The 27,610-nt window shown below is 32.3% G+C and overlaps 1 protein-coding gene across 2 annotated transcripts in view; it reads left to right on the forward strand.

The window, feature by feature from the left end:
* LOC118204340 (E3 ubiquitin-protein ligase arih1-like) overlaps window positions 1-27,610 on the forward strand; it is a 59,717-nt gene that overhangs the window by 14,615 nt on the left and 17,492 nt on the right. The window contains exons 6-13 of one of the 2 annotated variants that reach the window (XM_085827549.1): window positions 2,356-2,411; window positions 8,377-8,443; window positions 12,118-12,224; window positions 17,768-17,882; window positions 22,790-22,920; window positions 25,035-25,176; window positions 25,278-25,454; window positions 26,479-26,620. In XM_085827549.1, the coding sequence (XP_085683675.1) occupies window positions 2,356-2,411; window positions 8,377-8,443; window positions 12,118-12,224; window positions 17,768-17,882; window positions 22,790-22,920; window positions 25,035-25,176; window positions 25,278-25,454; window positions 26,479-26,508 (825 nt within the window). In that variant the 3' untranslated portion in view covers window positions 26,509-26,620. Of the gene's footprint in view, window positions 1-2,355; window positions 2,412-8,376; window positions 8,444-12,117; window positions 12,225-17,767; window positions 17,883-22,789; window positions 22,921-25,034; window positions 25,177-25,277; window positions 25,455-26,478; window positions 26,621-27,610 lie in introns of those variants that run through there. The other variant, XM_035376670.2, reaches the window with a different exon arrangement.

Genomic DNA, 27,610 nt, shown 5'->3' on the forward strand with positions numbered 1-27,610 from the left:
CCAAAACATAATGAGATATGTTTGCCAGATTTGTGGAGAGAGAGAAGAAAAGTACCTTTCGAGATAACTATATATCTTTAATTGTAGCAATAAACATGTTCTTAAAATCATTTAAAAATGAATCTGACATTTCCAAGAAAGTCTCTCTCTCTCTCTCTCTCTCTTTTTTTTTCTTTTTTTTTTTAATTTTATTTTTCACTCAAATCTTTTTTAAACCCACCCTCCAAATGGCTTGTTTTGAATGATGCAGTAGTCACTTTACATTATTTCAACATAGGCTTTTTAAAAACATTTTAGTGAGCTTTTAATTGAGTTTTAAGATGTGTAATTTTATGTTTCCTGAAATCAGTATTTTGTGAGTAATCTGTTTAATTCTTTTCCATGTTATCTTTTTTAATAACAGCTATGAAACCAAAGTATACTAAGCAAAAACATATGCCTTCAGTTTTTATTTATTTACTTATCACTCATTTTTAATGGGCATGAACCCTTAATTTAAGAATTACTTTGTAAAAAATGGTCCCAAATTTCCAATTTTTTTATTGTTGAATTTTAAATTTTGTTGTGAATATAGAGTATTGCTAACTTCAATTTGAAGAATTATTCTTTAAGGGGTGATTGGGGAGTGTTGATAAAAGTTTATATTAAAATCACAAATATACTCCTTGTTTTTAAAAAGTAGCACCACACAGAATGAAATGTCTTAGAAGCAAATATTTTGTTTGAGACTCTTTTGAAACTGTTCGTAGTGTTTTTGCTAAACAGTAAAAATTAATGAAGATGTTCCAATAAAAGGAAGGAGAAACTAAAATCACTGGAATTTGTTTTCTTGATCTGCTGTTGCTTCATGTACACTGTCAGTATCAGAAATGTCACTTTTCGACCCACTAAATTCTATATCTTATCACTCACCATAAACAAAAGCTAGAATATAAAATAACACAATGCAAGCATGTGACTATTACAACTATTAACCTTAACCTCTTTTCTAATCTTGACCCATCTTCTTCAAGTAGTTGTAAAACCGATCAAAGTAAACTTCTTGTGATCGCATTTCTAACCAGCTCAACACAACAGATATATTCAAGATTTAAATTTATAAACAAGGTATTGTCAAGATACACGACTATTCTTGGGCTTTTAAATTTATCTTTTAACTTAAGGGATTAAAATTTTTTTTAAAAAAATTAAAATTAAAATCTGAAACCTTTCAGATTTTAAATTACGTCCAAAGAAGCATTTTTAACAGTTTGTGTGTTACCTTTATCTATTGAATATCATGTTCTTCACACTTAAACCATAAATTTCACTTCAATAGCAATGTCACAAAATAATTTTAAAATGAGCCTATCTTTAGAATTTCCGATTCACAGTTCCGTGTGCTGGAGATAAAAAGGTTCCCCCCCCCCCATAAATTGTTGCCATTGCTTGCTTTCAAATCGTTGAGTTTGTTACTAAAAAATTCATTAAAGTTTTACAAAATATGAAATCGATAATAAAACAAATTCCAATTTTCAAATTCGGTCTTCCACATGCCCATATTCGCAAAAATTCGATGGCTCTATGTACTGTTGTTTTATCACAATGCGAGAAATGTGCATACATTTATGCAGATTTTTCATTATATGCAGGACTCTTAACATTTAGTGTCAACAGTTTGAAAAGTGAAAGGAACATTTATAGTGATTCAATGCAAAATCGGAAAACGAAAACAATAGTCCTTCAGGGACAAAGCCCCTTTGGACTAAAAAAGTGGTAGTTTAAATTCACATAGGCAGTTTAATTTGAAACAAACAAGTAGACAGTTTTAATTTAAAACAGAGAAAGAAAGTACTTGCATTCTTGCACAACTATTGTATTAAGAAAATTTGACACTTTGTTTAGAAACCCTAATATAATATTATTACTATAAAAATGTTAAATACTAAACAAGGAATGCAGAAATACCAACTTATATATTGTTACACCGAGACCAAAAGGCATGCCAAGGAACCCTCTATATCTTGTGTTGGGCAGTAAACCAAAAGACATAGGATGCTAATGCTACTTTAGCCAATGGCAACTATGATACTGAAGTAGACATGACCGAGTTGTGTATGCATGTTGAAATCATCTGCTGTCTGTTTTGTGATAAACCAAATACCAGAATTTTTTTTAATTTTTGAGTGCATTAATTTTTAAAATGCTGCTTTGGACAATAAAAATATTTAGATTACTTCAAGTTGCTAAATTAAAAAATAATAATAAATAAAAATTCTGTGCAAAAATTTTCTCTTCTCTTTTAGTAGCACTACTGTGATCTAATAATTGTTTCTTTCTCTCTATGTCTGTTGTTTAAAGAATTTTGTTTTGCAGATCATTGCTTGTGCGGCTCATGGTTGTGACATACTTGTTGATGATCAGACAGTTATGTAAGTGTAACTAACTTATTTTTTCTATGTAATAATGATAGAAATGTCACCTTAAAACGTATAATCCATAGTAAAAGTTAGTATCCTTCACCTTTGTAAATGTATACAATATGATATTTTATATTGTAGTACTTTTTTGGGGGGGAGAGGTATGTGTGTGTGGGAGGCATGGGTTATTTATGCAATATGGCAGTTTCATAGTCATACAGTAGTGATGCTTATATTAAAAATTTTCAAATGTGTGTGTATTAGGGGGCTTTAAAACATCCAGCAGAATGGTACACAGATAAATTGTGTATTGTAAAACACTAAAAGCAGATTGTTGCAAAAATAAAAACAAACCATATTGCTTCATATCAAAGAAGATAGACTGTTATTAAAAGATGAATGCAAAATGGTTTCTTCTCAGTCACCTTCCAAGTGAGGAAGAGGGGTGGGAACTGATGCATTTTTCAGTGAATCTTGTGCTGTAACTGATAGTATATCTGGCTATCATTGGCTTTGCATTTTTAGAAAAGCAGATGTTTAATGACTGTCAAGTTATTCATACTCAAAAGTTTCAAAATGAGGAATAGGAATATATGAACTGAAGTAGGGATAGCAAGTCAATAATGAGAGGGGCCTCCTCTAGCCTCGATAATGGCTGCCACATCACGAGGCATAGATTCAGCAAATTTGCAGAAGCTTTCCACGACAATGGCTTGCCAGACATTGGCTAGAACTGTCCATAATTCAGGAAGGGTCACTAATGTTGTGTGATGTCCTTTCATATCTTTCTCTAAAACACCCCCAAAGAGGCTCAATAGTATTTAAGTCATAGTTTTTAGGTGGTCAGTTCATGACAGAGTTCATGCAGAATGCTCATCCAGCCAAACAGTAGCCAACACGGACCTGCGAGAAGTGCAGCTATCTTGCTCGAATACTCTGTGTGAATGACAGGACAACATAAATGGATAGAGGTGATCACCCAGCAACTCTAAGCCCTCGAATTGCATTGATGGTGGTTGGTACAAGTACCAAAGATCCCAAACACTACCAAGACAAAACACTGCAGACCATAAATAAACTCCCTATAGCCTTGTTCATCTCCAACCTGGCATGCAGGATCCATGGCTTCATGAGCCTGATGCTATATTCTCAGCCTCCTTTCAGCGTTAAGTAATTGCAATCAAGACTCATCACTCCATGGTATTTGTTTCCAATCCTCTGGAGTCCATTCTCTATGTTCTGTTGCCCAGGCAAAACGTGCAGCCTGATGGTGTGTATTGAGCAATGTAGGTCTGTGCCTCCCAAAGCCCATACAGTGAAGTGAGCATTTCACAGTCATTTACTGACTGTACAACTGGCACCCTAAATCATCTGGGTGGTAATTTGAGCTAATGTTTGGCTTCGCTGGCTACGTACAGTACATCAGTGAGCTATCTTGCAACATGCTATTCAATGCTAATTGTCCTTTGCAGTCCAACCACCTGTGTATTTTTGATATCTCTTGACACTGTGGACCGTGAAAATTCTAGCTCTCTGACAGTTTCGGAAATAGCCCATGCCTCAAGCACCTCAAGCCTCTGCAATCAAAAGTGTATAAATCAGAACTTTTACCCATATTGACAATTGAAGCGACTGCTAGGTATGTATGCAGCTACCACAACGCCCTTGTGTGAGCATAAATGCGACACAGTTTGCATAACAATGTCTATCCCTAATTCAATGGCCCTTCACTATCACTTAATAATGTAGTAAAGACTAACATTAATAATGCAAAGAAAAACAAAATTCTTTACTTGGTTTAAGTAATTAATATAAAAGCTTTCGCTTTTATGTTTTTGTTATTAATCTTTTCTTGTAGTCTTTCATTTGTGTATAAAATAAATTAATTGTTTATTCTCATTATGTATTCCATTTTTAATTTAGGAGGGCTATTTCATTTTCCCATAATAAATTTTAAAATTAGTCTCTTTCCTCCAAAAAAACTAAGTTTTGTGTTTCATAATTGAAATAAAAAAATATATTTGCAAATCCTTTGTGAATGATCCATTTAAGTGTTCAAAATTCAAGTTTTTAAGATCTATATATCAAATATGCAAAATATGCTGCAGCAAGCTGCCACATTTCTTAAAATTTATAAGTATTGTGATAAAACATTGGATCACTTTATTACTAAATAATATGTATTAAAAAATGAGAAATTCTAAATCATGAATTAAAACAATATTTTTTTTTTTTTTTTTTTTTTTTTTGTGACAGGCAAGAAAATTTTTTAGATTCTAACCTGTGCAAGTATTAATTTGTGTATGCAAATGAATAGTTGCCATGCATTTTAAAATTTGATTTCATTGTTTTGCTTCCTTTTGAATTTCTTTTAGTTTCTCTAAGAAAAACATTCATGGTAACAAACTTGCTTTCATAAATAACTATTTCTTATTGTCTTTCTGTTAACTTCATCCATTCAGATGTAAGCTTATCTGTATCCTAATTCATTAAGGTTGTAACAGCTAAAAATCATTCCTTTGTTTGTGAGACTGATGAGAATCCTTATTAAAGTGTAAGACCATTATTTGGATTTAACTTGTGTATTGTGTGAGGCTGTTATTATCCCTTGATTGTTTAACTCCTGTGTAACAACAAATGATCTGTCATCATTAGGACTATTGTTTTCTTCCTTTTCGTTAATTGTAAAATGTTCTGAATTCCAGTACTATTTCTCTCCAAGCAATTTTATTTTGTTTTAAACATTTCCTCCTTAAAGAAACATTTGCTTTGGGGGAAGGAAGTATCAAATGAGCGATTGACTAAAAAAAAGTAACAAAGAAGCTAATTGATTGGAATAATTATGCCTGAAGTATGTTGTCGAATATTAGCTTTAGGTAACTAAATAAATTATTTCTATTTCAGTTTGAAAACAGTGGCCAGTGGCAGTAAATTACCAAGAGATGAATGTGTCTGTCAATGTTTAATGTAAATAGTACTTGTCACTGAATTTTAGACTGATAGAAAGAGATTCATATAGTCATAGTATATGATCTGGCATTCTAATAGATGTTCCTGGTACTTAGCATTAGTGAGAATATATTGTACCAACAATGCAACTTGGAAGTCATAATGGACTAGAGCTGTTTTTTGTGGCATGGATATAGCCTGTGTGTATTCACTCCTGTGTTTTAAGTCCTTGCACTTAGCTGAAAGCCTCCTCCAAACAAGAAAGAGCTTATTCTAAATTGCTGTTATAATAATGTATTTATTATGACAGCAGTTTGTATGAGCTTTCTCTTGTTTTGTAATGATGGTGCACATGTTGATAAAGCCTACTCTCTTAACTTTTGTGAAGTATTGCAAGTTTAAAAATTGGCCTACCAAAAGCCTTCTTTTTAACCCATCTTGAATATTTTTGGGGTAAATGGCTTATTGTTGATCATTATTGAAAATGTTGGCTCTGTGACAGGCATGGTCACATGGTAGATAGTAAAACTACTGGAAATTATATACAATACTACTGAAAAATGAAAGAAAATTCTTTCAACAGTTTACCTTAGTGTAGAGTTTACTTTGAAACATAGCAGCCATAATAAAAGCAGAAGTCTAACCTTCTTTAATAATATTGCTGTAGTCTTAAGAAAACAGTATAGTGTGTTTGATATGTTTAAGCTGGGCAATGCATGTCACACACACAGTCCTAAGGATGCTTATTGAATTAAATACTCTTTCTTATTTCATTACGTTTTACATTACAGTTGACCTTTCAGTTGTTCAAAAGTTAGGGATGCTGCATAGTTCCAAATCCATATACACTGGTGAAATAAATTTAACAGAATTTTCATATTTGATCTATGATCTCCAGAACTACTGGATAGATTTTAATAAAATTTGGTGTGAACATAGGTTGATGTAATACAAACAAAATAATCATTCAACAGTTATAATAGACACGCATGTTCATGTGTAACACTCATGGGAGTCTGAAGGTCTGAAACAGCGGTTGCGGATGACACAAAAGAAATGGGTTAATAGGGGGTTTGGTCTCTTCTTACAGCCATACAAGCCTCGCAGCGTGATGTCATATTGGAAATACGGCAGTTTATCAGTGCCTGTGGCAATTGGTCCCACTCATTCAGCAATGCTGTTTTCAGTTCCTTGATGGTTCTTGGAGGGAGGTTGTGAGTGGCAATTGCCCTCGCAACCTCCCTTCCAGATATGCTCTATAGGGTTGATAGATAGGCCATTCCAGATATGCTCTGTAGGGTTGAGGTCTGGTGGCTGGCCAATCCATCCGGCGAATATCCTCACTCTCAAGAAATTTGTTGACCAGAAGAGCTCTTTGTGGCCTCGTGTTATCGTCCTGTAAGATGAACTCCTGCACACTGGAAAAGGCGAACATAGGGCTCCAAGATCTTATCCCTATACTTCACACCAATCACAGAGCCTCTGTCAAAGACATGGAAAGGTGTGCGTCCATCCAACATGATGCCTGCCCAAACCATTACACCGCCACCGTCATAATTGTTGATTTTACGGACATTGGAGAGTAGGTAGCGGATCACTGGCTCTCTCCATATGAAAGTATGGCGAGAATTGGTGTTTAGGCTAAAACGGGACTCGTCAGTGACAGAACAGTTGCCATTGCTCTGTACTCCAATCACTATGCTGCCTGTACCATGCTAGTCGGAATTTCCTGTCCGTAGACGTGAGTGGGACGCAGATAGCAGGTCTTCTGGCAAATAACTCTCTTTCATTCAGTCTTTGAAACAGTCACACTTGTTACATGGGTTCCTGTAGCTATAACAGGTCCCGAGAGAGATGAGAAGCTGTAGCCCCTCTGCTACGCCTTGCTAAAATGGACAAATAGCAATTTTCTCTGGCCATCTTGGCTTTTGGACAACCTTGCCCGGGCTTTCTCTCGATGGATTAAGTATCCTGGAACTGTTTCCATAGGTTACACGAGACGCTGGGCGTTAAATTAAACTTCACCTCCCACAATTCGCCACCTCATTCCATCATCTAAACAGTGGTGGTTTATCATTTTTACTGTTCCGATGTGAATTTAACCGATTGCTGCAAGATAACACCAAGAAATTCGCCGAGGTGTGTTAGTGAACGCAATGCGTCTTACCCTCCACGCGCTTATAAAGCCTGTTTTTCTGCTGGCTCCGCCTACACACATGTGTATGCTTACGTATTTGCCATACAAAATTTGCATTTTCATCTAGAAGCAGTAGTTTTTCTTCAGTTCTTTTCATGCAATTCGATAAAATATGCAAATTCTCTTAATTTATTTCACCAGTGTTATAATATTTGCATCTTAGTCTGCTGTTGATGAGGTCATATGAGTTACAAAAAGAGTAGATAACATGCATAGTGAATGTTTTTAAGATAACTAGCCATGATTCTGATGATTATTTTAAAGAAGAATATTGATGCTTATGATCTTGGGAAATTTGGTCTCGACTTGGGGAAATGGTCCTTTGATATTGTATTTATTATATAGTGTATCCTTACCGTAAACTATATGAGAGAAAAGAGCAAAATATTAACATACATTTAAGAGTGCTTATTCATTAATAGCGTAAGTTTTCATAAATCGCTTTTTATTAGATGAATCATCAATCTGTTGAAACTTGCATCAGCATTGTGTTATAGATCAAAACTCTACAGCAAAATGTAAATATCTGTTAGAATTTTCTTTCATTTTTATTGTGAATTATTGAAAAGTGGGAGGTATTTGGATGTAACAAATCATCGAAAGACTAGCACAGCTAATTAATATTTTTATGAGTTGAATCTGGCTGATTGCATTTTTATTGATGAAGTCCCTGTTAATAAGACAACTCTTTCTTTAACAATAAAACAGGAATATATAACATCATATTAAAATTTTATACTTATTAATATTTATATAATTTTTTTTTAAGTTTCTTTTGTATGTATTAAGAAGGGTTTACAAAAAATAATTTTTTTAATTTTTAAATTTCAGGTCTTTAATAACTGATCCAAAAGTGAAGTTAAAATATCAACATCTCATCACAAATAGTTTTGTAGAGGTAATATGTTGCTTAATTTTACTTAGTTAAAATTTGTGTGTGTGTGTGTAAGCAAAGAGTTTTTGAACCAGGATATATCAATTTTTTAATTTTTCCTAAACATTTTTGTTTTTCATTAAATGTATTTAACATAACTTGTTTACTATGGACTTGGCTAATTTAGCTATGAAATATATTTATTCATTTGATAGATTAAACAATAAAGGCAAATTTTCACTCTGCATATAATAGCAATTACCATGTTGTAGTTTTAAGTATTAATTTATTAAATTGAAATTTTTAATGTAATTATTTTTAATTATTAGTATTATTTTATATTTCTCCCTTTTTTAAGCTTTCTTGTTTAGTTGTAAAGTTAAAAAAAAATGCTAATATAAAAAATAATGATATATAATTTAAGCATGTAATGTGCAGCCCTATTATTATTTTAAAGGAAAGAACAGAAGGTGAAAAGTATTTTTGCAGTTTTTTGGGGTGCATTTGTGCATAACAATAAACTACACCCTATGCATGTTTATTAGATAATTTTGTGAACATTAAAAAAAAAAGTTTAAGAAAACATTTGGGTTCTTTAAGAAATTAATTTATTCAATTTTTTTCAGTATAAAATTTAAAGAAATATTTTTAGACATCTCCCTTCTAGACTGCTGTATTTTCCTTTTGTTCTGTAGAATGTTTTCCTGTGCATAATACTTATTTATTTGTTGTGCATCAGAACATTGCTTCAAGATACAGATAGCTCAGTGGTTTTCAACCTTTTTTGTCCCATGCTGCCCCTTCACCATAGCTAGATGATCTTTCCTCCTCCCTCCTTTCCTAAACTCAAAAAATACATATATGTTTATTTAAATTTAGATTTTTTTAATGTGTTTTATAAATTAAACAAGAAAAGTAGAAAATATTGATAAACATCAAAAGGTAACTAAAAGTCATTTTTTTATATTCATAAATAAAAACTAATTACAGTCAAAAGTCTTTAATCCGGACTTGTCGGGACTTCTTCGATTCCGGATTATAGATCATCAGTTTAAATCTGGTAAGATGGCATGCAGAAATTATAAAATTAAAAATATGAAACCGTAATTTATAAAATAATGAGCAATTATGATCTAAAGGGTATCAAAATTTACAAAAAAAGAAGCTTAATATTTATTTGTTTACTTTATTAAACATTTCTTTCAACGCGCGCATGCATAACGCATACCTTACGCATAGCCGAAATTAGAAAATTGCAACCAGAAAACTATTTGATTTGCATTCGTGATATTTATAATGACGAGGAATTTGATTTAAATCATATCAAAGACGAAGTACATCGAGATTAAATATTACATTTAGTAAGGAATTATAAGCCGAATAAAATAAAAACATCTGCCCTGAAGATAAGGATAGTGCTGACAGATCATCAACTTCCAGTTCATTGCGCATCGCGACGCCCCCTCCCCCTGCAGAGCAGCGTGAAATTGATAAAGAGATTTTGGAGCGGTTACATAAACAAAGGATATGCCTAAAAATAATAAGCCGGATCCAATTCGAAGATTAAGGAACAACGCAATCATCAACATTAACTGAAATAGATAATTAGATAATTTTAGCTTATACCGTCCGTTATACATTAAACGCGCACGCGAAAACATATTCTGCGCTTGCTCAGACGCATATGCGCAGTCGTAAATGTCTTGCGCACACGCGTAAAATGCCTATGCGCATGCTTCAACGCGGCACAAGCGCAGAAAGATTTTAGCTTTGAAGTCCGGATTATGGGTGTCCGAATTAACGACTTTTGAGTGTACTTAGCAGTTATATAAAAGGCTGGCAGCATTCCTTCCTTGAAACTGTGAAATTCCTCGATGAGCCTTGAGATGGCTAGTAAACTTAAGACCATAACTGTAACTTGAATGCCTAACTTAAAATTATCAACAGAAATAAAGGACTAAACTTGTAGGATATTTCATTAACTAAAGATAATTAATAACTTATTCCTTTCTCAGAAAACAGTTGTAATTTGAACATGTTTTGTGCAGAAACATGACAAATGGCTTGCATTGTATCTACAGAGACTGTTCACACATTTTTTAGACAATTTTGCTTTGCTCTAAAAAATCTTGTGCTTGGATTTTTGGATTTTATTCGTTTCATTATTATTAAAAAAATTAAAAGCCATGGTTTTTCAATATCTAAAGCTACGGTAGGTAATGTTTAGCAAAAGGGGAAAAAAAGGTCAAAATTTAGTTTCAAGTGGAAAAATTGTTCCAAATACATACCCAAGGAAAAAACGAAATCTTTCAAATGTTGCAAAAGTAAGATCTTTAATGTTAAAAGAAAATTAAAGGACGGTTGCAAAATCATTAAAAGGCTCTTTCAATTGTAAACAAAGTGATCAATGCTGATTTCAATCCGAAAAAGCATAATGTACTCCGTCTTCCTACATGATGTATAGCAGAATGCACTTCGGAATTCTTTATGAGAAACATTTATCTGTACAAGAACGAAAATTGTTGTCACAATAGATGAATCTTGGTGTACTTAAATGACTGCAGTAAAAATAGATCCATTTATTATCATCAAAGAGAAGGAAAAAATCTTAAACCTTGGTTCAAGAAATCTGAAGGAGGTTTTTCCAAGGGATTTATGATTGTTGCTGTTTTTTTTTTTATATAATGGCAAATTAAAAATAAAGAGAGTGGAGAAAATTGATAAGATCAACTCCACATATTATCAAATATGAAATTCCTTCTTTTTACACACAATGTGATCAATCAGTAGAACTGCATTAAAAAGCAAAGTTAATGACAAGATCTGGTTTCTGCATGACAAATATGAAATTAATATGAAGCTTTATGCACTTAAGATAAAGTTGAGAAACATTTCTAATCTTTTTAAAGTATGACAAGAGACATTTTATCCCATTGCTCTCGAATAGCTTTCTAAGTCTAAGAAAGTTGTAGGCCGACGTTTGGACAACCTGCTATTTAGAAGTCCAAAAGGGCAAAAATACACTAGTAATAATAGATCAGGAGATTTATTAGAGATATGAGTGAAGGGTGTCGCCTTGATATCAGTTTCTAGTTCCAATTTTTCCAAGAAATTAACAATAGATTTTGATGTGTTGCTGCGTCTTTTGATGAATGAAGCTTATTTTTATAAGCACATAATTTGATGTATCTCCATAAAGAAAGACGAAAGGGAATGATTTAAATTGAAAGTAATCTGTAGTATGTGTAACTCATACTTGAAAAAATTAGAAACTTCAGTCAGTGTATAAATAAGAAACATCTTAGAAATAGATCTGTAGGAGTTTACAAATAAAAGGTTTCAGGTCTGTATGGATATCCGTCGGCCAACAACTTTTGTAAATCTGTATCCTTTGTGCACAGTGCTTTCTAAACACTCTTTACTTAACAAGAAAAATAGAAATTATTGCATATATTAGTTTTTTTTTTTTTTTTTTTTTTTTTTTTTAACTGCATAAGAAAGTCTTGAAACACTGGTGGTAGTGTTTGTTGTAGGATACAAAAAGGAATAGATATCAGTCGTAGGCTAAAATAACTGTTCATCTAGAAATATCAATAATATACATGTACTTTATTCAGCATTTTGGTGGCAAGTTATTATTTTTTAATTAATATATTTGATGGAAATGATGTTTTTTCTCAAAATTTCTTTAATTGCAGTGTAATAGACTCCTGCGATGGTGTCCACAGCCGGAATGCAATTATGTTATTGCTGTACAATATGTTGATGCTCAGCCAGTTACTTGTCGTTGTCGTCACACATTTTGGTAAGTTGCCAAATAAGTTGTTATTCTTCCGGAACTGGATTCAAAAATGTATGTATCTGCATATGGGTGTGTTTGTGTACACACACATACATACATACTATATGTACATACTTGTATATACATGAATCCATCCATCCATACATACATACATATATTTGTGAATCGTTCAGATAATAGAAGAATACCAATAAGTTTTAAGTACTCAAATAAATGTAGCAGTAGAAAAGTTATGTTGTCCCTGCATAATTTCATGTACTTACTCGCAGTATTGGAAATGCTGCTGAAATTATTAGATTGTTCCTGTTTATTGAAATAAGTAGACAATTTATGAAGTAGAGGAAAACATTAATTTTGCAGTTGGCTAGGCTTTGAAATTGCATGTGTAGCTTTAAAATTATTACAGTTAGTCAGTGCATTCAATTCAGTGAAAACTGGTTGGAATTTCAGAAAACATGTTTTATTCCACTTTGCAATATTAAACTAAAAATCTGTATTTTATTTAGAACTGTAAGAAGTAGAATGTATAAAAACATATGCTACTTCAGGTGCATTGTTTTTAATTTTATTTGCATCATCATTTGTTCTCTGAACACTTTATTGATGCCTAAGGATTCCTGTCTGCTACTTTTGTAGTTTTGTAGCCATGCCATCTAGCATTCTCTGTGTGCTCTTTGTCCGTTCCCTTTCATGTAATTTTTTTTTTTTTTTTTTATCAGTCTTTGGTGTCTTGCATCAGGGGCCCATATCAGTGCCAGTATTAGATTGTCTTTGGCTGCCATTTTTAATGTATGTTTGATCAAAGTTTGTCTTCTGTGTTTAATTCCTTACGTTGTAGTAACATCTGGGACCCCTATCAATGTCAGATCCAGATTTCCATGGCTAATGTGTGTCCATTCAAAGTTTATCTTCTGCGTGTAATTTCTTCTTTTGCAAGAGTTCTCTTTGTTTCTTCTGTTGTAGGTGTTCCCCTTTTTTTTTTTTTTTTTTTTTTTTTTTTTCATGTAATTTAGCATAGGAAATGGTCCATAGCCAAAAACTTTTATGTCCTATAATGTTATTTCAAGTTTCAGCATGCATGCAGTTGTTTATTTGAGACATATGTAGCATTCTTTCTTTATCACTGCTTTTATACACATGTGCTCTTTTAAATTAACTGAAACAAAAGTGTCTTATGCTATTATTGAGTGTGATGCATTTGTGTAAACATAAACATGGATACCCTTTAAGTTCATTTATGGAATTGTACTTTGTACAAGTTCAATAAAAAATAAATGCTACAGAAGTGGGTCAAAAATTAGTGACAGTTTTTGATGGAGATGCAGTTTTGAATAGAATGTATGGCAGATGGTTAAAAAAATTTGAAGTAGATGATTTTGACCTTAATGATATGGTGCGCTCTGGGCATCCATCTTTAATCGATAATGATATTGCAAAACCATGATAGAGCAAAATTCTTTATAAATATAACATCAGAAATTGTGAAAAAGCTAGCTCAGCAAACTATTTGGGGCCGTATCCAGAAACTAGGATTGGTTCTATAAATATTCCAGATAGATGTCTTATGAGTTAAGTCAGGAAATTTGCATGGTCCAGTTATTGTATGCATACCTCTGCTTGTTCAGAATTGAAACAAACCTTTTTTGGACCTGATGATAACTGCTGATGAAAAGTGAATTAATTGCCAATGAAAACATCATTAGGAAAAAAACATACTGTGAGCCTACGCAACCTGTCCCCTCCACCTGTAAACTGAGTTTCAACCTGAATAAGAGAATACTGTGTATATAATGGGACATCCAGTACCAATACATTACAAACTTTTAAAACCTAAATAAAAGCTCGATTCAGAGAGATACTGTCAGCAAATGGACAATTTAAACAAAGTAGTCAAAGAGAAGAGGCTGACGAAGTTCAGTGAGAAACGCATCTTACTGCATTACGACAATGTCAGGCTACATGCTGAATGGTGACTCATCAGAAAAAACATAGAGCTAGGCTGGAAATTCTCTGCATCCGCCATACTTCCTAAGACCTAGCTCACTTTGATTTACACTTGTTTCTCCTTGCAAAATTTTTGGAAGGGGAAAAAAATTAAAACTGAAGCAGATGTCAGCCAAGTAACTACTTGAGTTCTTGCTCTCGCAGGACAAGACATTATGAGGTTATAAGTAACGGCAAAATTTTTTATTATACAACAAATGTTGTTAAAAATATGAAAAAAAAAAAAAAATTTTTTTTTTTTTTTTTTTTTTTTTTTTTTTTTGTAGACATTATATAAATGTTAAGCAGACTTAGATTGATTCTCATAAATGTTTAGAATATATATTTGTATCAGGGTCTTGGAATAGCAAATTTTTCAAAATTTACAGGTTTTTTTTTAATTATTATTGAATAAGTTGAACTAAACTGCATTCATGTTAAGTGAGTTTAATGTTTTGAGTTTTTATCATATCATTAAAAGATAAGGTAAAATTGCATAAAATGAGCAAAAGAAATGAAATTATCAAAAGTAATCCATCATTTTCTAGAAGAGAACACTGTTAAACAATGCAGCCTGATAAACTGATAAATAGAATCTGTTTTGTAGATGATAACAGAGAACATTACAAATTGCAGAAAATAGAAATGTGAGAAAAGGAACGTAGACCTAGGGAAATTCAGGAGAGATAAGAGTTATTAGTTTAGGGAGGAAAAGTGATAGATTAGTGATCCGCAGTCTTATTAAAAAAAAGAAAAAAAAGAAAAAAATAGAATTTTAAAGTTGTCATCAGAATCCTGAAGTTGCATTTTTGTTACTAAAAATAAAAGCTAAAAATCCCAGTTATCCATAGTCATAATATGCTGGATTAATGTAATTTGCTTAAAGATTCTAAAGGTAATTCAAATGAACCAAGCTACCAAATCACATTTAATTAAAAAATATAGAAGTGACTAAAAATATTGAAATAAATATTGGTAAGTAAAACAGTAATGTAAAGAAATGAAATATGGAGGAGGAAAATAGAAATGAGAAACAAAGAGTGAAAAATTGAATGCTGTTTGATATCTTGTACATAGTAAGATTCCATATGGAATTTCTAATGTGATATAAGGGTTGGGTAGAGTTTTAGTTTGCTCGAGGGTAGTAGTGATATAAATTATTTTTTTGTTATATATTTTAAACTAGGATGTCATTAAATACTTGGCTGCAACAACTTGTACAATACTTATAGTTTTTGACAGCTCCTTTTCATGTCAGGATACCGTACATCAGATTGTCATACCACAGTGAAGAGAATCACCACTACTGACCACATCAATAACCAGGACGTTCGGATTACACACTTCTTGGCTTTTATTGTGGGACTACATTGCACTGAACTTTATGCATATTTAGTATTGCAGAGCCACAAGGGAGAATGCAAATTTCCCAACACTATTCCTCACTGAGTTGAAAAGAGATGAAAACACCCCCCTTCCCCAAAAAAAGAACATTAATTAGTCTAAACAGATTCATACGTTGTCCATACCAAAATTATTCGTTAAATACTGCTGGGCATTTCTCCTGTAGACACATATTTAATGCCAGTTTCCTTTTTCTCATACATCTCTCTAATATAATGAAAACAAGTATCAGTATGTTTTGTTTGAGAGTGATGAACTGGATATTTCACTAAATGCTATGCACTTAGATTGTCATTATGTAACACATTTGGTTCTGTCTTCTTCTCTGAAAAACCCAACTCTCTTAATAACAGATGCTAGTGTATTATCCCCCCCCCAGTTAACACTGTGTATTTTGCTTCAGTACTTGATAGCGGTGCAGTTCTTTACTTGCGTGATTCCCAGGAAATTGGGCTTCCTGTTAATATGAAACTATAGCCACTGAAAGATATTCTGTCGAGAGTATTTTTGGCCAAATCCACATCTACATAACATTTAAGTGCAATATGTTATCTTCATGTATAATGTATATATTGTAGTACGTGATTTGCTTGAATCCAGTGAAATATTTTGGGTTACTGTTAAGTTGACCAAGTCTACTAACAGAATTTGCAGTATCAGGTCGTGTAGATACAGCTAAGTAAATAAAGGATCCAATTAAGCAATTCATACTTATTTTTGTCTACACTTCCATTTTCTTTAGTGACTTTTGATGATTTGCATAATTTAATGTTAAGGTCTAACTGTGTTGATATAGGCTTACACTCTTGTATACCATATTTAGCCAAGAGTTCTTTTATTCACTGAATTAGTTAATAGATACATTTTCATTATGTTTGATGTTAATGCCTAAATACTGTTTCTTTTTACTCTAGTCTCTCATTTCAAAAGTTTTGCTGAGAGTTTTCTTATTGTGTAGCATGAATGATTTGCTTTTAATTATAATTATCAAGTCACACATACATTGTGATTATGATAAGTCATCATCAGTTCCTTTCTGCATATAAATACAATTATCCGAAGTCAACTTTTCGAATTTGAGCTTCCGCAAAGTTTCATCTAGTTTTAGATTCCACATTCGCCCTTCTTACTTAGCTCCATAAATTGACATTTTCAGCTTGCCATTCAGAAGTTATGAAATGTTATGATTGAGATATGAAAATCTCTTCATCTATTTTCCCATTTAAATGTGCTGTTTGAACATCCATTTGATGTATTTTCAGATCATCTTCGAACGCTAAAGTGCGAAATGTTTGTATATAGTTATAGCAAACTATGGCTGAAAATGTTTGTATATAGTCTATTCTGTACTTTTACAAACATCCTTTGGCGACAGGCCTTTCATTTTTCACTTTATTTGGAATATCCATTTGCACCCAACTGCTTTTCTGTTCTCTGGCAAATTGGTTAATTCCTATGTATTTTTCTTCAGTATTCTTCTTGCATAGCTGCTCTCTATATATTTATATCTTGTCTGGATAAAGCTTCTTCTACAATTTCTGGATCAGCAAAGATTTCAGAGTTTACTAAATTAGCATGTTTTTGCTAATAGGTTTCTCTTGGTAATCTGCCTGGTTTTCCTATTTTCAGAAATGTAAGTCTTCTTTGTCCTCTTTCTGAACTTTGACCTTGAATTATGTTTTCTTCAACATATCCTCTTCCTTCATTTAGCACTTCAGAATCATTGTTGGCTTCTGAATTTTCTTCAATAAGAACAAATTCAATGAAATCCTGTTGGTCAATTGTTGAAGTTTCTGATCTTGCTTCAGTTTTTGGCAGTTCAAAAAATCGGACATCACAACTTTGTGTTACATCGGAGGTTATGCAAATTCCCAAACTAGAAACGTATAAAGGTAAGAAAAAAGAGGATATGGTATTATCTTGTCATCCTGTGTAGAAGTGTGAAGTAACTTTTATATAGATAACAATAATTATAAAAAAATAATTTTTCCTCTTTTTATATGCATTGGTATGCACTTAGTTAAAAGTTTTCCAATTGTATTTCAGCAAAATTGTGGTAAAAAATCATCATAATTAGATTTTGTATTTTGCTATATGTGTGTGTATGCAGAGAGAGAGAGAGTATACATGTGTATAATAATTGAAGTAAATTTTTAAAGCTTTGCATGTGGAGAAAACTGGCACGATCCAGTCAAATGCAATTTATTAAGAAAATGGCAGAAGAAATGTGATGATGATAGTGAAACTTCCAATTGGATTGCTGCTAATACGAAGGTATAAATTATAATAAAATCTTACTTTTATTTTCATTTGAATACTTTGTGATAATTATTGTTTTGTGAAAGTTGTTATAATATTTATTTTATTCTGAGACATTGAAGAAACATGGATTCTAAAAGCTGAAATATTTTTGTTTAATAAATATTGTGTATGTATAGAACTGTTTTATTTTGATTTTAAAAGATAAAATTTTCTACAATCAATCAGATGAATTATCATGGTCATAAAATTTTAGATGAAAATTTTTATTATTTTAACAAACTTAATTAACATGGTGCTTTGTTCGAGAATACCATATTTATTGTTCTGTCATATTAATTATAATTGACATTTGGACATATTTATTGTACATATGTGTGTGTGTGACTAATTTCATAATATGTTTTTTACTCAGACAGAAAATAACTGTTAGTGAAAACCATCCCAAACTGCTGTAAATGGTTTCCACTTTAAATTTGGATATTATCATTCATTTTGTGTATGATATTTGGCTTTTGCTGATTTTAGTAAAAAAGTCAGTATTATCACTAAATTATTGGGCTCATGCAAAAGCGCATTAATTTTAGGGGGGATTCAGATTATATGATGAGTGGTTTTACATCGTAGATGACACTGTGATTGAAATTTTCAGCCAATAGATTGCGTAGACAGACACCATTATAAAGGCAGTTTGTAAATCATTTACTAAAAACTTCTAAAGATTTAAAATTACAATGGAGTATATCAGACATTGTTTGCTGTATGAGTTTGATAGAGGCCGCACTGCAGCCCATGAAGAAACATTTGTCAAATGTTTGGGGAGAATGCATTTGATGATATAATGTGTAGTTGCAGGTTTTAAAAAATTGAGGGATGGAAACAGAAGTTGCAAACAATCAACCGCATTCCAGATGTCCTTCAGTGATTTCTGAGCAGATTTTGAACTAAGCCATATTGAATCTACCATGTAAACTCTTGAGAAATTAGTGGAAATGTTATTTGTACTCAGAACAATAGTTTAAAGATGGATGCCCACACTTGGATTCATCACAAGGTTGGATCAGTGTGTTCCATGTAAGCTTTGTGTAAAAAGTGATAAATTAGAAACATTACCTGTTTTTCTTTGTTTCATTGTTTCAGAAGTGAACCATTTTTTGAATACATTATGATGGGTGATGTGAAATAGATACTCAACAGTAGGTATTGATAAAAGCCAGCTGACTGATTGAATGCAACCCTTCTAATTGCTTAATGCAGCCTATTGTTAAATCCTGTGCAATGAAATTTTCATCGTTTTTCTACCTGATTTTGTACACAAACTATTAAAATCAGCAGCAAGCATACACATCTATTGTTACAGTGAATTTATGCATATATGTGCATGACTACACAACAGACTGTACTAGCGATCATTCTAAGTTGAAAACACTAGATATGCTAGTAAGCATACAGTCTTGTAATTACTAGCAGTTTTAATTTAGAAATTAAACAATTAAATGTGTCAATACTGTTGAGATAAAAAGCTTGATTTGAAAATGTAGCTTAGGGAAGGAGTATTTTATCTCTAAATTCTTATTTGAAAACAAAACGATATTTTACGTCGTAGATGACATATGACATTATACTTCTAGATGATGATCATTTCAGATAAGATGTCTTATTTGAAAACATGCCAGTAATTTGATGACCAGTAGAAAGAAATCCCACTTTGGCTTATTTGTAAATTTTTGAAATTTCTCTCAGGGGGATGCATCTGGTATGCCTTTGCTACCACATTTTGAAAGAAATAGGGGCAAGTCAGGATTTTCTCAGTACAAAAGTGTAAAAAAAGTTATGGATTGAAGTAAGTCAAAGAACATGAAATATAGAATGTGTAATTAAATATTAATGTATATTGCATCAGAATTATATAAGTAGTTATGCAAAATGAATCATGCATTTTAGAGTGAATTTAAGTCATCTTGTATTTCTTTTGAAATCCTGCTGCTGCTCAGCACACACACACACACACAGAAAAAAGCCTGGAAACTCCAAAATTTAGAATCATTGGAACACTGACAATTCTTGAAATTTCTGGATTTTAGATCTTCAGTTTAAATCTATTAAGATGACATGTAGAAATTATGAAATTAAAAAATCTGAAATAGTTGGTAATGAATTATAAAGCATTTGTGATCTTAAGGGAGTCAAAATTTACCAAAACTATTTTTACAAAAAATTAAATTTACAAAAAAGCACTATTTGTTTTATTAAACTTGTTAATTTTTTAAATTGTTTCGTTTTTACTAATATTTTCTCTTTAATTTTACTGACAGATATAATTTCTTGTTCAGTTACAAAGTTTCATTGTTCACGTCCTGTTAATTGCCATGTTGAAAATTCCCACTAAATTGTCATTTGAAATTTTTTCATTCTCAACCCGTTTGCCAGTTTCTTCACTATTGGTTGCGATATTTTTTGGGTTTGAAACCACACTATAGTTATTACCATTTATTAGCTGATTGATCATTACAGCATTGTCATCACAATGGAAAACTTTTGTTATAGTATCTTGTAATAGTTGTAATGTTTCAAATGCATCTTGTAACGTTTCAGTATCTGGTAATGTTTCATCTTGTAATGTTTCAAATGTTGTAAAACCTTGGGTATTGATATTGAGAGGAAACCTTGGGTATTGAGGTAATTAAGAATTTTCAAGCCAGTCATTCTTGTTTGTGTCATCCATACTCTTGTATTTAAACCAGCAGTAGTCAAGCCTTAAAACTTCGCGGACCACTACAAGTATAATTTTATATTTGGCGGACCACTAATATCAATTTTAAAAAAAAAAAGGTTTTAGCAAACTGCACATATTTCGTTCACATTGAAAAATTGTATAAAAAGTGCAAAAATCGTACCTTCTTGTACAGAAAAGCTTCACATTTCCATATCACTGAAAAGGAACTTCACGAAAAGCAAGAACAAACCGGCAAATGCAAAGCAATATCAATAAACTGACAGTGTTATGCGGCTAATTCTTAATTATTGTAAACATCATAATAATCACTTGAAATTTTGAAGTGTCTTGTACCGTAGTGATTTTGAAGTTTAAGAAACCTGTTGAATATGTTTGTTCGGTTTTGAAGTCCATTTTCTAATTAAGTATTTTGGCTTGAGCAGTTTGCATTGGACCTGCCAATGACACACACTCGCTGTGACATTGACACACCCATTCAATCATTTAACACAATGAATGATTTTTTTTTAATCAGAATCCAGAGAGAATTAAAATTATTCCTTTTCCCATTTTTTTTTAATATCGTATATGTTGATTTTCCTATCACATACTCCTAATATAATTTTAGACAAATGTCTATCTGTTTTTGCAGCAATTCTTGATTGACATTGAGACATGCTTTCACTTTGCAGAACTAGCTCCAGAACTAGAAATTTTTTAGACATAATTAAAAATCCAAACTTATAATTTTGATAAGATAGCTGTAATAAAGGTCCTTCAAAATCTTGCTGCTGAGTGAACAAAAGAAAAGCAGTATTAGCAACTTCCCACTTCAAGCAAGCGACAGAACGGTAAAGACGCTAAACACTGGTAGTTCGGTCCGAGGTTTGAATCCCCCGAACAGGCTGGCTGCATGGGCGTTTCCGTGGTTTTCCCCATGTGTAACGTGTATATGAGCCAGTTTCCCTTAGAAAGTCCTCCACGAAGGCATCCATCCCTTTAGGCAGATAGCCCTTGTGTGCTTTGCCGTAATTAAATAATACAATCCAATCCAATCCCACTTCAAGCAAATATGCCTTGGGGCTTCACTTATTGTTTAGGTTATTCCTCATACTTTAAAATCATCTCAGGCAAGCTATTTTTATTGCTGCAGGTATTGCTGTTGTCTTATAATCACTGAATTTCATAGTCATCTCTCATTGCATACAGAGCATTCTTCCTCCATGGTATAGAGCTTCGTTCTGTGTACAAACCAGTGTTTGCCCAAGCCATCCGACAGAAAAATGTAATCCCCTCACAACTATTCAAATACAAAAAGTGTGATTATGGCCAATGATAATCAGTGTAACTGTCGTTGGTAATGGTCTAGGCCAATAGGTCCCTGCTGTCCCTAGTCAGCAGGTGTTTGAAGGTGACATGCATGAATTTTAGTTCAGTGAGAGGAAAATTGCTTTTATGGCACATCTTTTTTCTCTTAACTATTGTATTTTTCATTTCTAGACTTTATAAAGGAAAAGAAAAATTGTGGGTACTCCAGAGTTCTGGTTTTAGATCATTTCAGATTTTGACATCCAAATTTTGGACTTTATCTTATAATATATTATTACAATATGAAAGACATGTTAAAGTTGCCATATCATTAACAATCATTTGCTTTGTGGTGTCACTATTTTACTCTTCCATTCCTGTGTAAAAAAAAAAAAAAAAAAGTTTTAAATTAACATGATTTTAAATTGTGCATGAACTTGTGTATGTAGAGCAAATAGGTTAGGAACACATACTGAAAATCCAGATTTACGTAAAAATAAGCAGAAATAATTTAAAATCATCTACTTCTATATTGTTTGAGTAGGATAGTCATAGTGCCAGATGCATGTTAGGTCATGTATGCAATGATAAATTAAAAATTTTCATGACATTTAATAACTCAGAAAACATAAGAATATGAAAAGTAGCAAACTTTTGTCTGAGTTTGAAATGCTGGCATGTTATTTGAAAAAAACAATTCTTCCAATGCATATCATTACGGTTGCTGCTATCTAATTGGATTTTGTGCCGACATTTATATTTGGCACTAAATGGTGACCCGCTAACAGAAAAGTATCATTATTTCAATTTCATTTTAGATTTTATAAGGTCATTGAGTATTAAAAAATTAAATCTGATTGAAGTTCTTTACAATCTAATAAAAGCATGGGTTTTGCAGGAATGTCCAAAGTGCAATGCCACCATTGAAAAGGATGGAGGATGCAATCATATGGTTTGTAAGAACCAGAACTGCAAATCAGACTTCTGCTGGGTATGCTTAGGCCCTTGGGAGCCACATGGATCATCATGGTATGTTTACACACTAATTGTAAATTAATATACCCAATCCGTATTCCAAACCAAAAAATTGCACATGAATATTAATTTATGTACCACTAGATTGGTAGTGAAATAACTGTAAATGTTTATTATCATGGTACCAGAGATCAGTTTCCAAAATAGATAGCACTAGTTTGAAAATAGAGTGGGAGATAGCACCAGCAAGATGTAGCTGCAGATGTTAAAAAAAGGTAGAGGTCTGAAAGAGCGATGTCGGGGGCTATAGAGTGGGTGTGGCAGAAGATCCTACGTGAGTCCTTACAGAGTCCAGCATGTGAATGCAGACACATGTAGTCTTGCATTATCTTGATGAAACATTAATGTTTTGCAGAGAACTCAATTTGACGTTTTTCCTTGATAACGGCGTCAACACGGACTAGTATCTCTCTGTACACCTTACTGTTGAGGGTTTTACTTCTTTCTAAATACTTTTGGTGGATAATACCATGGCTATCCCACCAGATGTAAAGCATGATCTTTTTGTTAGTCAAATTGTGCTTGCAACTCGCTCACTGGGTGCAGACCAACCCCATTTTCGGCCTGTGTTGATGTAGATTTGCTTTTTATCACAAGTGACAATCCAGTCCAGAATTTTGTCCTTGTTTTGATATTCAAGCAGATTAGTGCAGCCCAAACATGTCTGTCCTTATCTGCTTGAGTCAGCTCATGAAGCATCCAGTGATTGAACTTGTACGTCAAGTTTATGCGATGCATAGCACAACTACTGGACACTGCACTAAGGTCTGACTCCTTAGCAAGCTCTCGAGTGGTTGCATACTGATCTTATTCAACAAGTTCTCACAGGCAGGCCAACATCAGTAGGTTGGCCAGAGTGTTCTACTTCTTGAATGTAATAGTCCTTGTTTTTGAACTTTCTGTAGTAAACCTTCACAGTGTCATATGATACAACATTAGTACCTAAAGCTGTACACATGATTTGGTGACATTTTGCAACAGAAATAGAAGTAAATGATGGTTCTAATCTGATAGCATGATAGTTCCATTATAGACACCTTGTACTTAATGAAGTTTTTATATATATATAAATTTCATTACATTTTGTTCTAAAGCAAATCTCTTTCTTTCAAATGCCAAAAATCGTTTGACAAAATATGATTAAACATGCCAATGTGAACTGTTTGTGCAGACGATATTTTCAAAGGTAGGAAACTTTCATTAAAACCTGATATTATAAATTAAATCTAAGCCAGTTTGAAATTACCATCCAAAATGGTGTTATCTCACTGTGGGAAAACCTCGTGCAAACTCTGGACTTTTGTGCGAGAAAGGTATCCCCGTTTTTAATATTTCAAGTTTAACTGTGATATTTACAAAAGTTCTGAAAAGTATGTTTAAGGGAGAATATTATTGTAAAATTGTAAACAACACAATATCTTTTTTTCTGCCTTTCTCTGTCTTCTCCTCCACCCATTTAATATAGTACACATTTTTTTGCAACTAGTTTATTATAAAATTTCCAAATATAGAATATAGTTATTGGGTGCATTGTATAAATGGTGGTTTATCACAATTTAAATTTCTGTTTAAGTATGTTCTTTTATCAATTTTATTCTTTTAATGTAATTTTATTTCAAAAGAAGTTTTCTTCAAGAAAATATTTTAAAGCATTAATTAAAAAATATGCTAAAAATTTTATACCAAAAGGGATCTGTCATTTATTTTGTTCTAAGCTGTTGTTTCTTTTCTACAGTATCAAAGCATAAATTATACGTATTAGACACATGAGCCAGAATAATGGGTGATAAATTGAAGCTTCTTAAAAACAAGGGTCCACTATACAAAAAAACAAAAAAAAAAAAAAAAGAATGGTGTTCATGTAAGAGTTTTAAAGCAAAATTTGATTTTTGTGTAGAATGAAATGTGCTTTATCTGTGAATAAATAGTTTATTAAAATTAGAAAAAATTATTCAATTTAATGTTATTTAGATCTTCTTTCTACTAATTCCATAAGTTTTCTTTATTGATAGCTATGGTTATTTTGTATGTGAAATATTTGTGTCACCATGCAAAAAGTTTTTTTTTTTTTTTTTTTTTTTTTTTTTTTTTTTGTAACATTTCCTCAGGTACAATTGCAATCGATATGATGAAAGAGAAGCCAAATCGGCACGAGATGCCCAGGAGAAGTCTCGAGCAGCATTGCAGAGATACCTATTTTATTGTAATCGTTACCTGAATCACATGCAGAGCTTGAAATTTGAGCACAAGGTTAATTTTTTATTCGTAAAAATTTCTTTAAATAATTGCATATAGTTAACACCCTTTCCATTTATAGTTTTATAAAAATCACACTTTTCCTCCATTAATAGCTGTATGCTTCAGTGAAGGATAAAATGGAGGAAATGCAGCAACAAAATATGTCATGGATTGAAGTTCAGTTCTTAAAAATTGCAGTGGATATTTTGTGTCAGTGTCGGCAAACTTTGATGTACACTTATGTCTTCGCATACTACCTTAAAAGAAACAATCAATCTGCTATTTTTGAGGTAAGTGCAGTTTGGAATATGGTGTTAGTAACAAATCTGTGAAACAAGTACCGTAATTTTAGGTTGATAAGTCGCCTTGGCGTATAAGCTGCAGCAAACATTCGAAAACATTGCACTTAATATTCATATTATGAGTAATTCCTTTTCATGCTGATGTAGTCGTCATTTATAATACAGTCAAAAGTCGTTAATCCGGACCTCAAAGCTAAAAACTTTCTGCGCATGCGCCGCGTTGACACATGCGCATAGGCGTTTATGCGTGCGCGTAAGACCTTTTACGTCTGCGCATATGCGTGTGCACAAGTGCAGAATACGTTTTTGCGTGCGCGTTTTATGTATAACAGACGGTATAAGCTAAAAATTATCTAATTATGTATTTCAGTTAATGTTGATGATTGCATTGTTCCTTAATCTTCGCATTGGATCCAGATTATTATTTTTTGCAGACTGTAAGAGCAATTTTATAAAAGTAAACTTGAACTTTAGATTATGTCAAATAGAATTTCCGATTCTGGAGCTCCAAAAGGATCGTACAAAACGAAAGTATGTTTCGATGTCCATCAAACAAAAAGTGGAATTGCTGCAAAAAATGGATAAAAGCATGAAGAATGTGACAGAGAGGTTAGTGAAAACGAAAAAATTTCGATTGACAAGTTAGTCGGTATTCTTGGCACAGCAATTAACGGGACTTGAACAGCGGAACTTTTATGTATAACAGATGGTATAAGCTAAAATTATCTAATTATGTATTTCAACTTTAACTGAACAAGAAATTAACTTAACAAGAACTTTAACTGAACAAGAAATTATGTCTGTTTATAGAATTAAAGAGAAAGTATTATCACATAAAACGAAGCAACTTAAACAACTTATATTGAAAGAAATGTTTAATAAAGTAAACAAATAAATATTAAGCTTTATTTATTTATTTTATTTATTTATTTATTTATTGTAAATTTTGATATTCTTTAGATCATAATTGTTCTTTATTTCATAAATTACGGTTTCATATTTTTAATTTTAGAATTTCTGCATGCCATCTTACGAGATTTAAACTGATGATCTATAATCCGGAATCACCGAAGTCCCGACGAGTCCAGATTAACGACTTTTGACTGTATTTACAACATAACTATAAAAAGTAGTATATAAATAAACAAACTTTACTTGAACTTGCCAAAAGCGAACTCTTCTGATTTCCAATAAATGTTATTTTTATGGATAAACTATGCTTAACACCATAAATTACTGTATGATGTAAAACAAATATGTAAATTAGATAATCAAACAGAATTTTATAATAAAAATAAATTAAATAAACTGCATTTATTTGTACAAAACTTTTAAAATCCTACTTGTCAGTGTCAGAATTAAATAAACTTAAGAAATTACCATCAAGGTAGCTTTCATCACTCTGTTCTAAATCATTTCTTCCAAAGTCGCTATCTTCATTTTCATTTTCTTCTTCAGTGTTTTCCGATTTAGTGAAAACTGATACTCGGACTGAATATCATGCTTTATCAACCCACAAGGCAACCTCTTCATATGAAACTTTTCTCATCCATCGAGAATTTGTCAAAGAATGAAGTCTGTTTTGCATCCATTCCTCCCACTAAATTTTATAGCTCACGCTTAAAAATTCTATTGATAGTGAGATTACTGGCAGTAAAATTTTCATAAGCTTACCTGGTAGCACTGAGATGTCGGTGCTAAGTTTTTTTGTTTGGGATTTTACAGTACTAGCAGAGGCTCATTGAATCCAGAATGCCAAGTCTCCAAGGTTTAAAAAAAAAGTACCCTTTTTCTCGTAAATTTTTTTCAGCCAAAGCAACATCACTTCTTTGCACATCCATCCTTTTTTGTTGCTGCAAATAATGACCACAGTAGAGAAGTTTCATTTTGGACATGTTTTTCTTTTGAAAGTTATTAAAGTGGTTAACTTCACTCTATGGGCAGCACAACTCAAATTATACATATAAGAAGTCGTCCGATTGTTAACATAGAAATAGTTTTTTTCACCTGTTCAATGAACAGTTCTGCTCGGAGGACAATCAAAAATAATGAGCACTTCATCCATATTAATTATTTGCCATCTATTCAGATTTTGTTCTTTAATTTACTTGGAGGTATACTTCAAAAACTATCCTTTTTCAAGC

Source organism: Stegodyphus dumicola, chromosome 12 (genome assembly GCF_044657685.1).
Source record: "Stegodyphus dumicola isolate Sdum_Otavi_A_Nest chromosome 12, ASM4465768v1".
NCBI classification, from domain to species: domain Eukaryota; kingdom Metazoa; phylum Arthropoda; class Arachnida; order Araneae; family Eresidae; genus Stegodyphus; species Stegodyphus dumicola.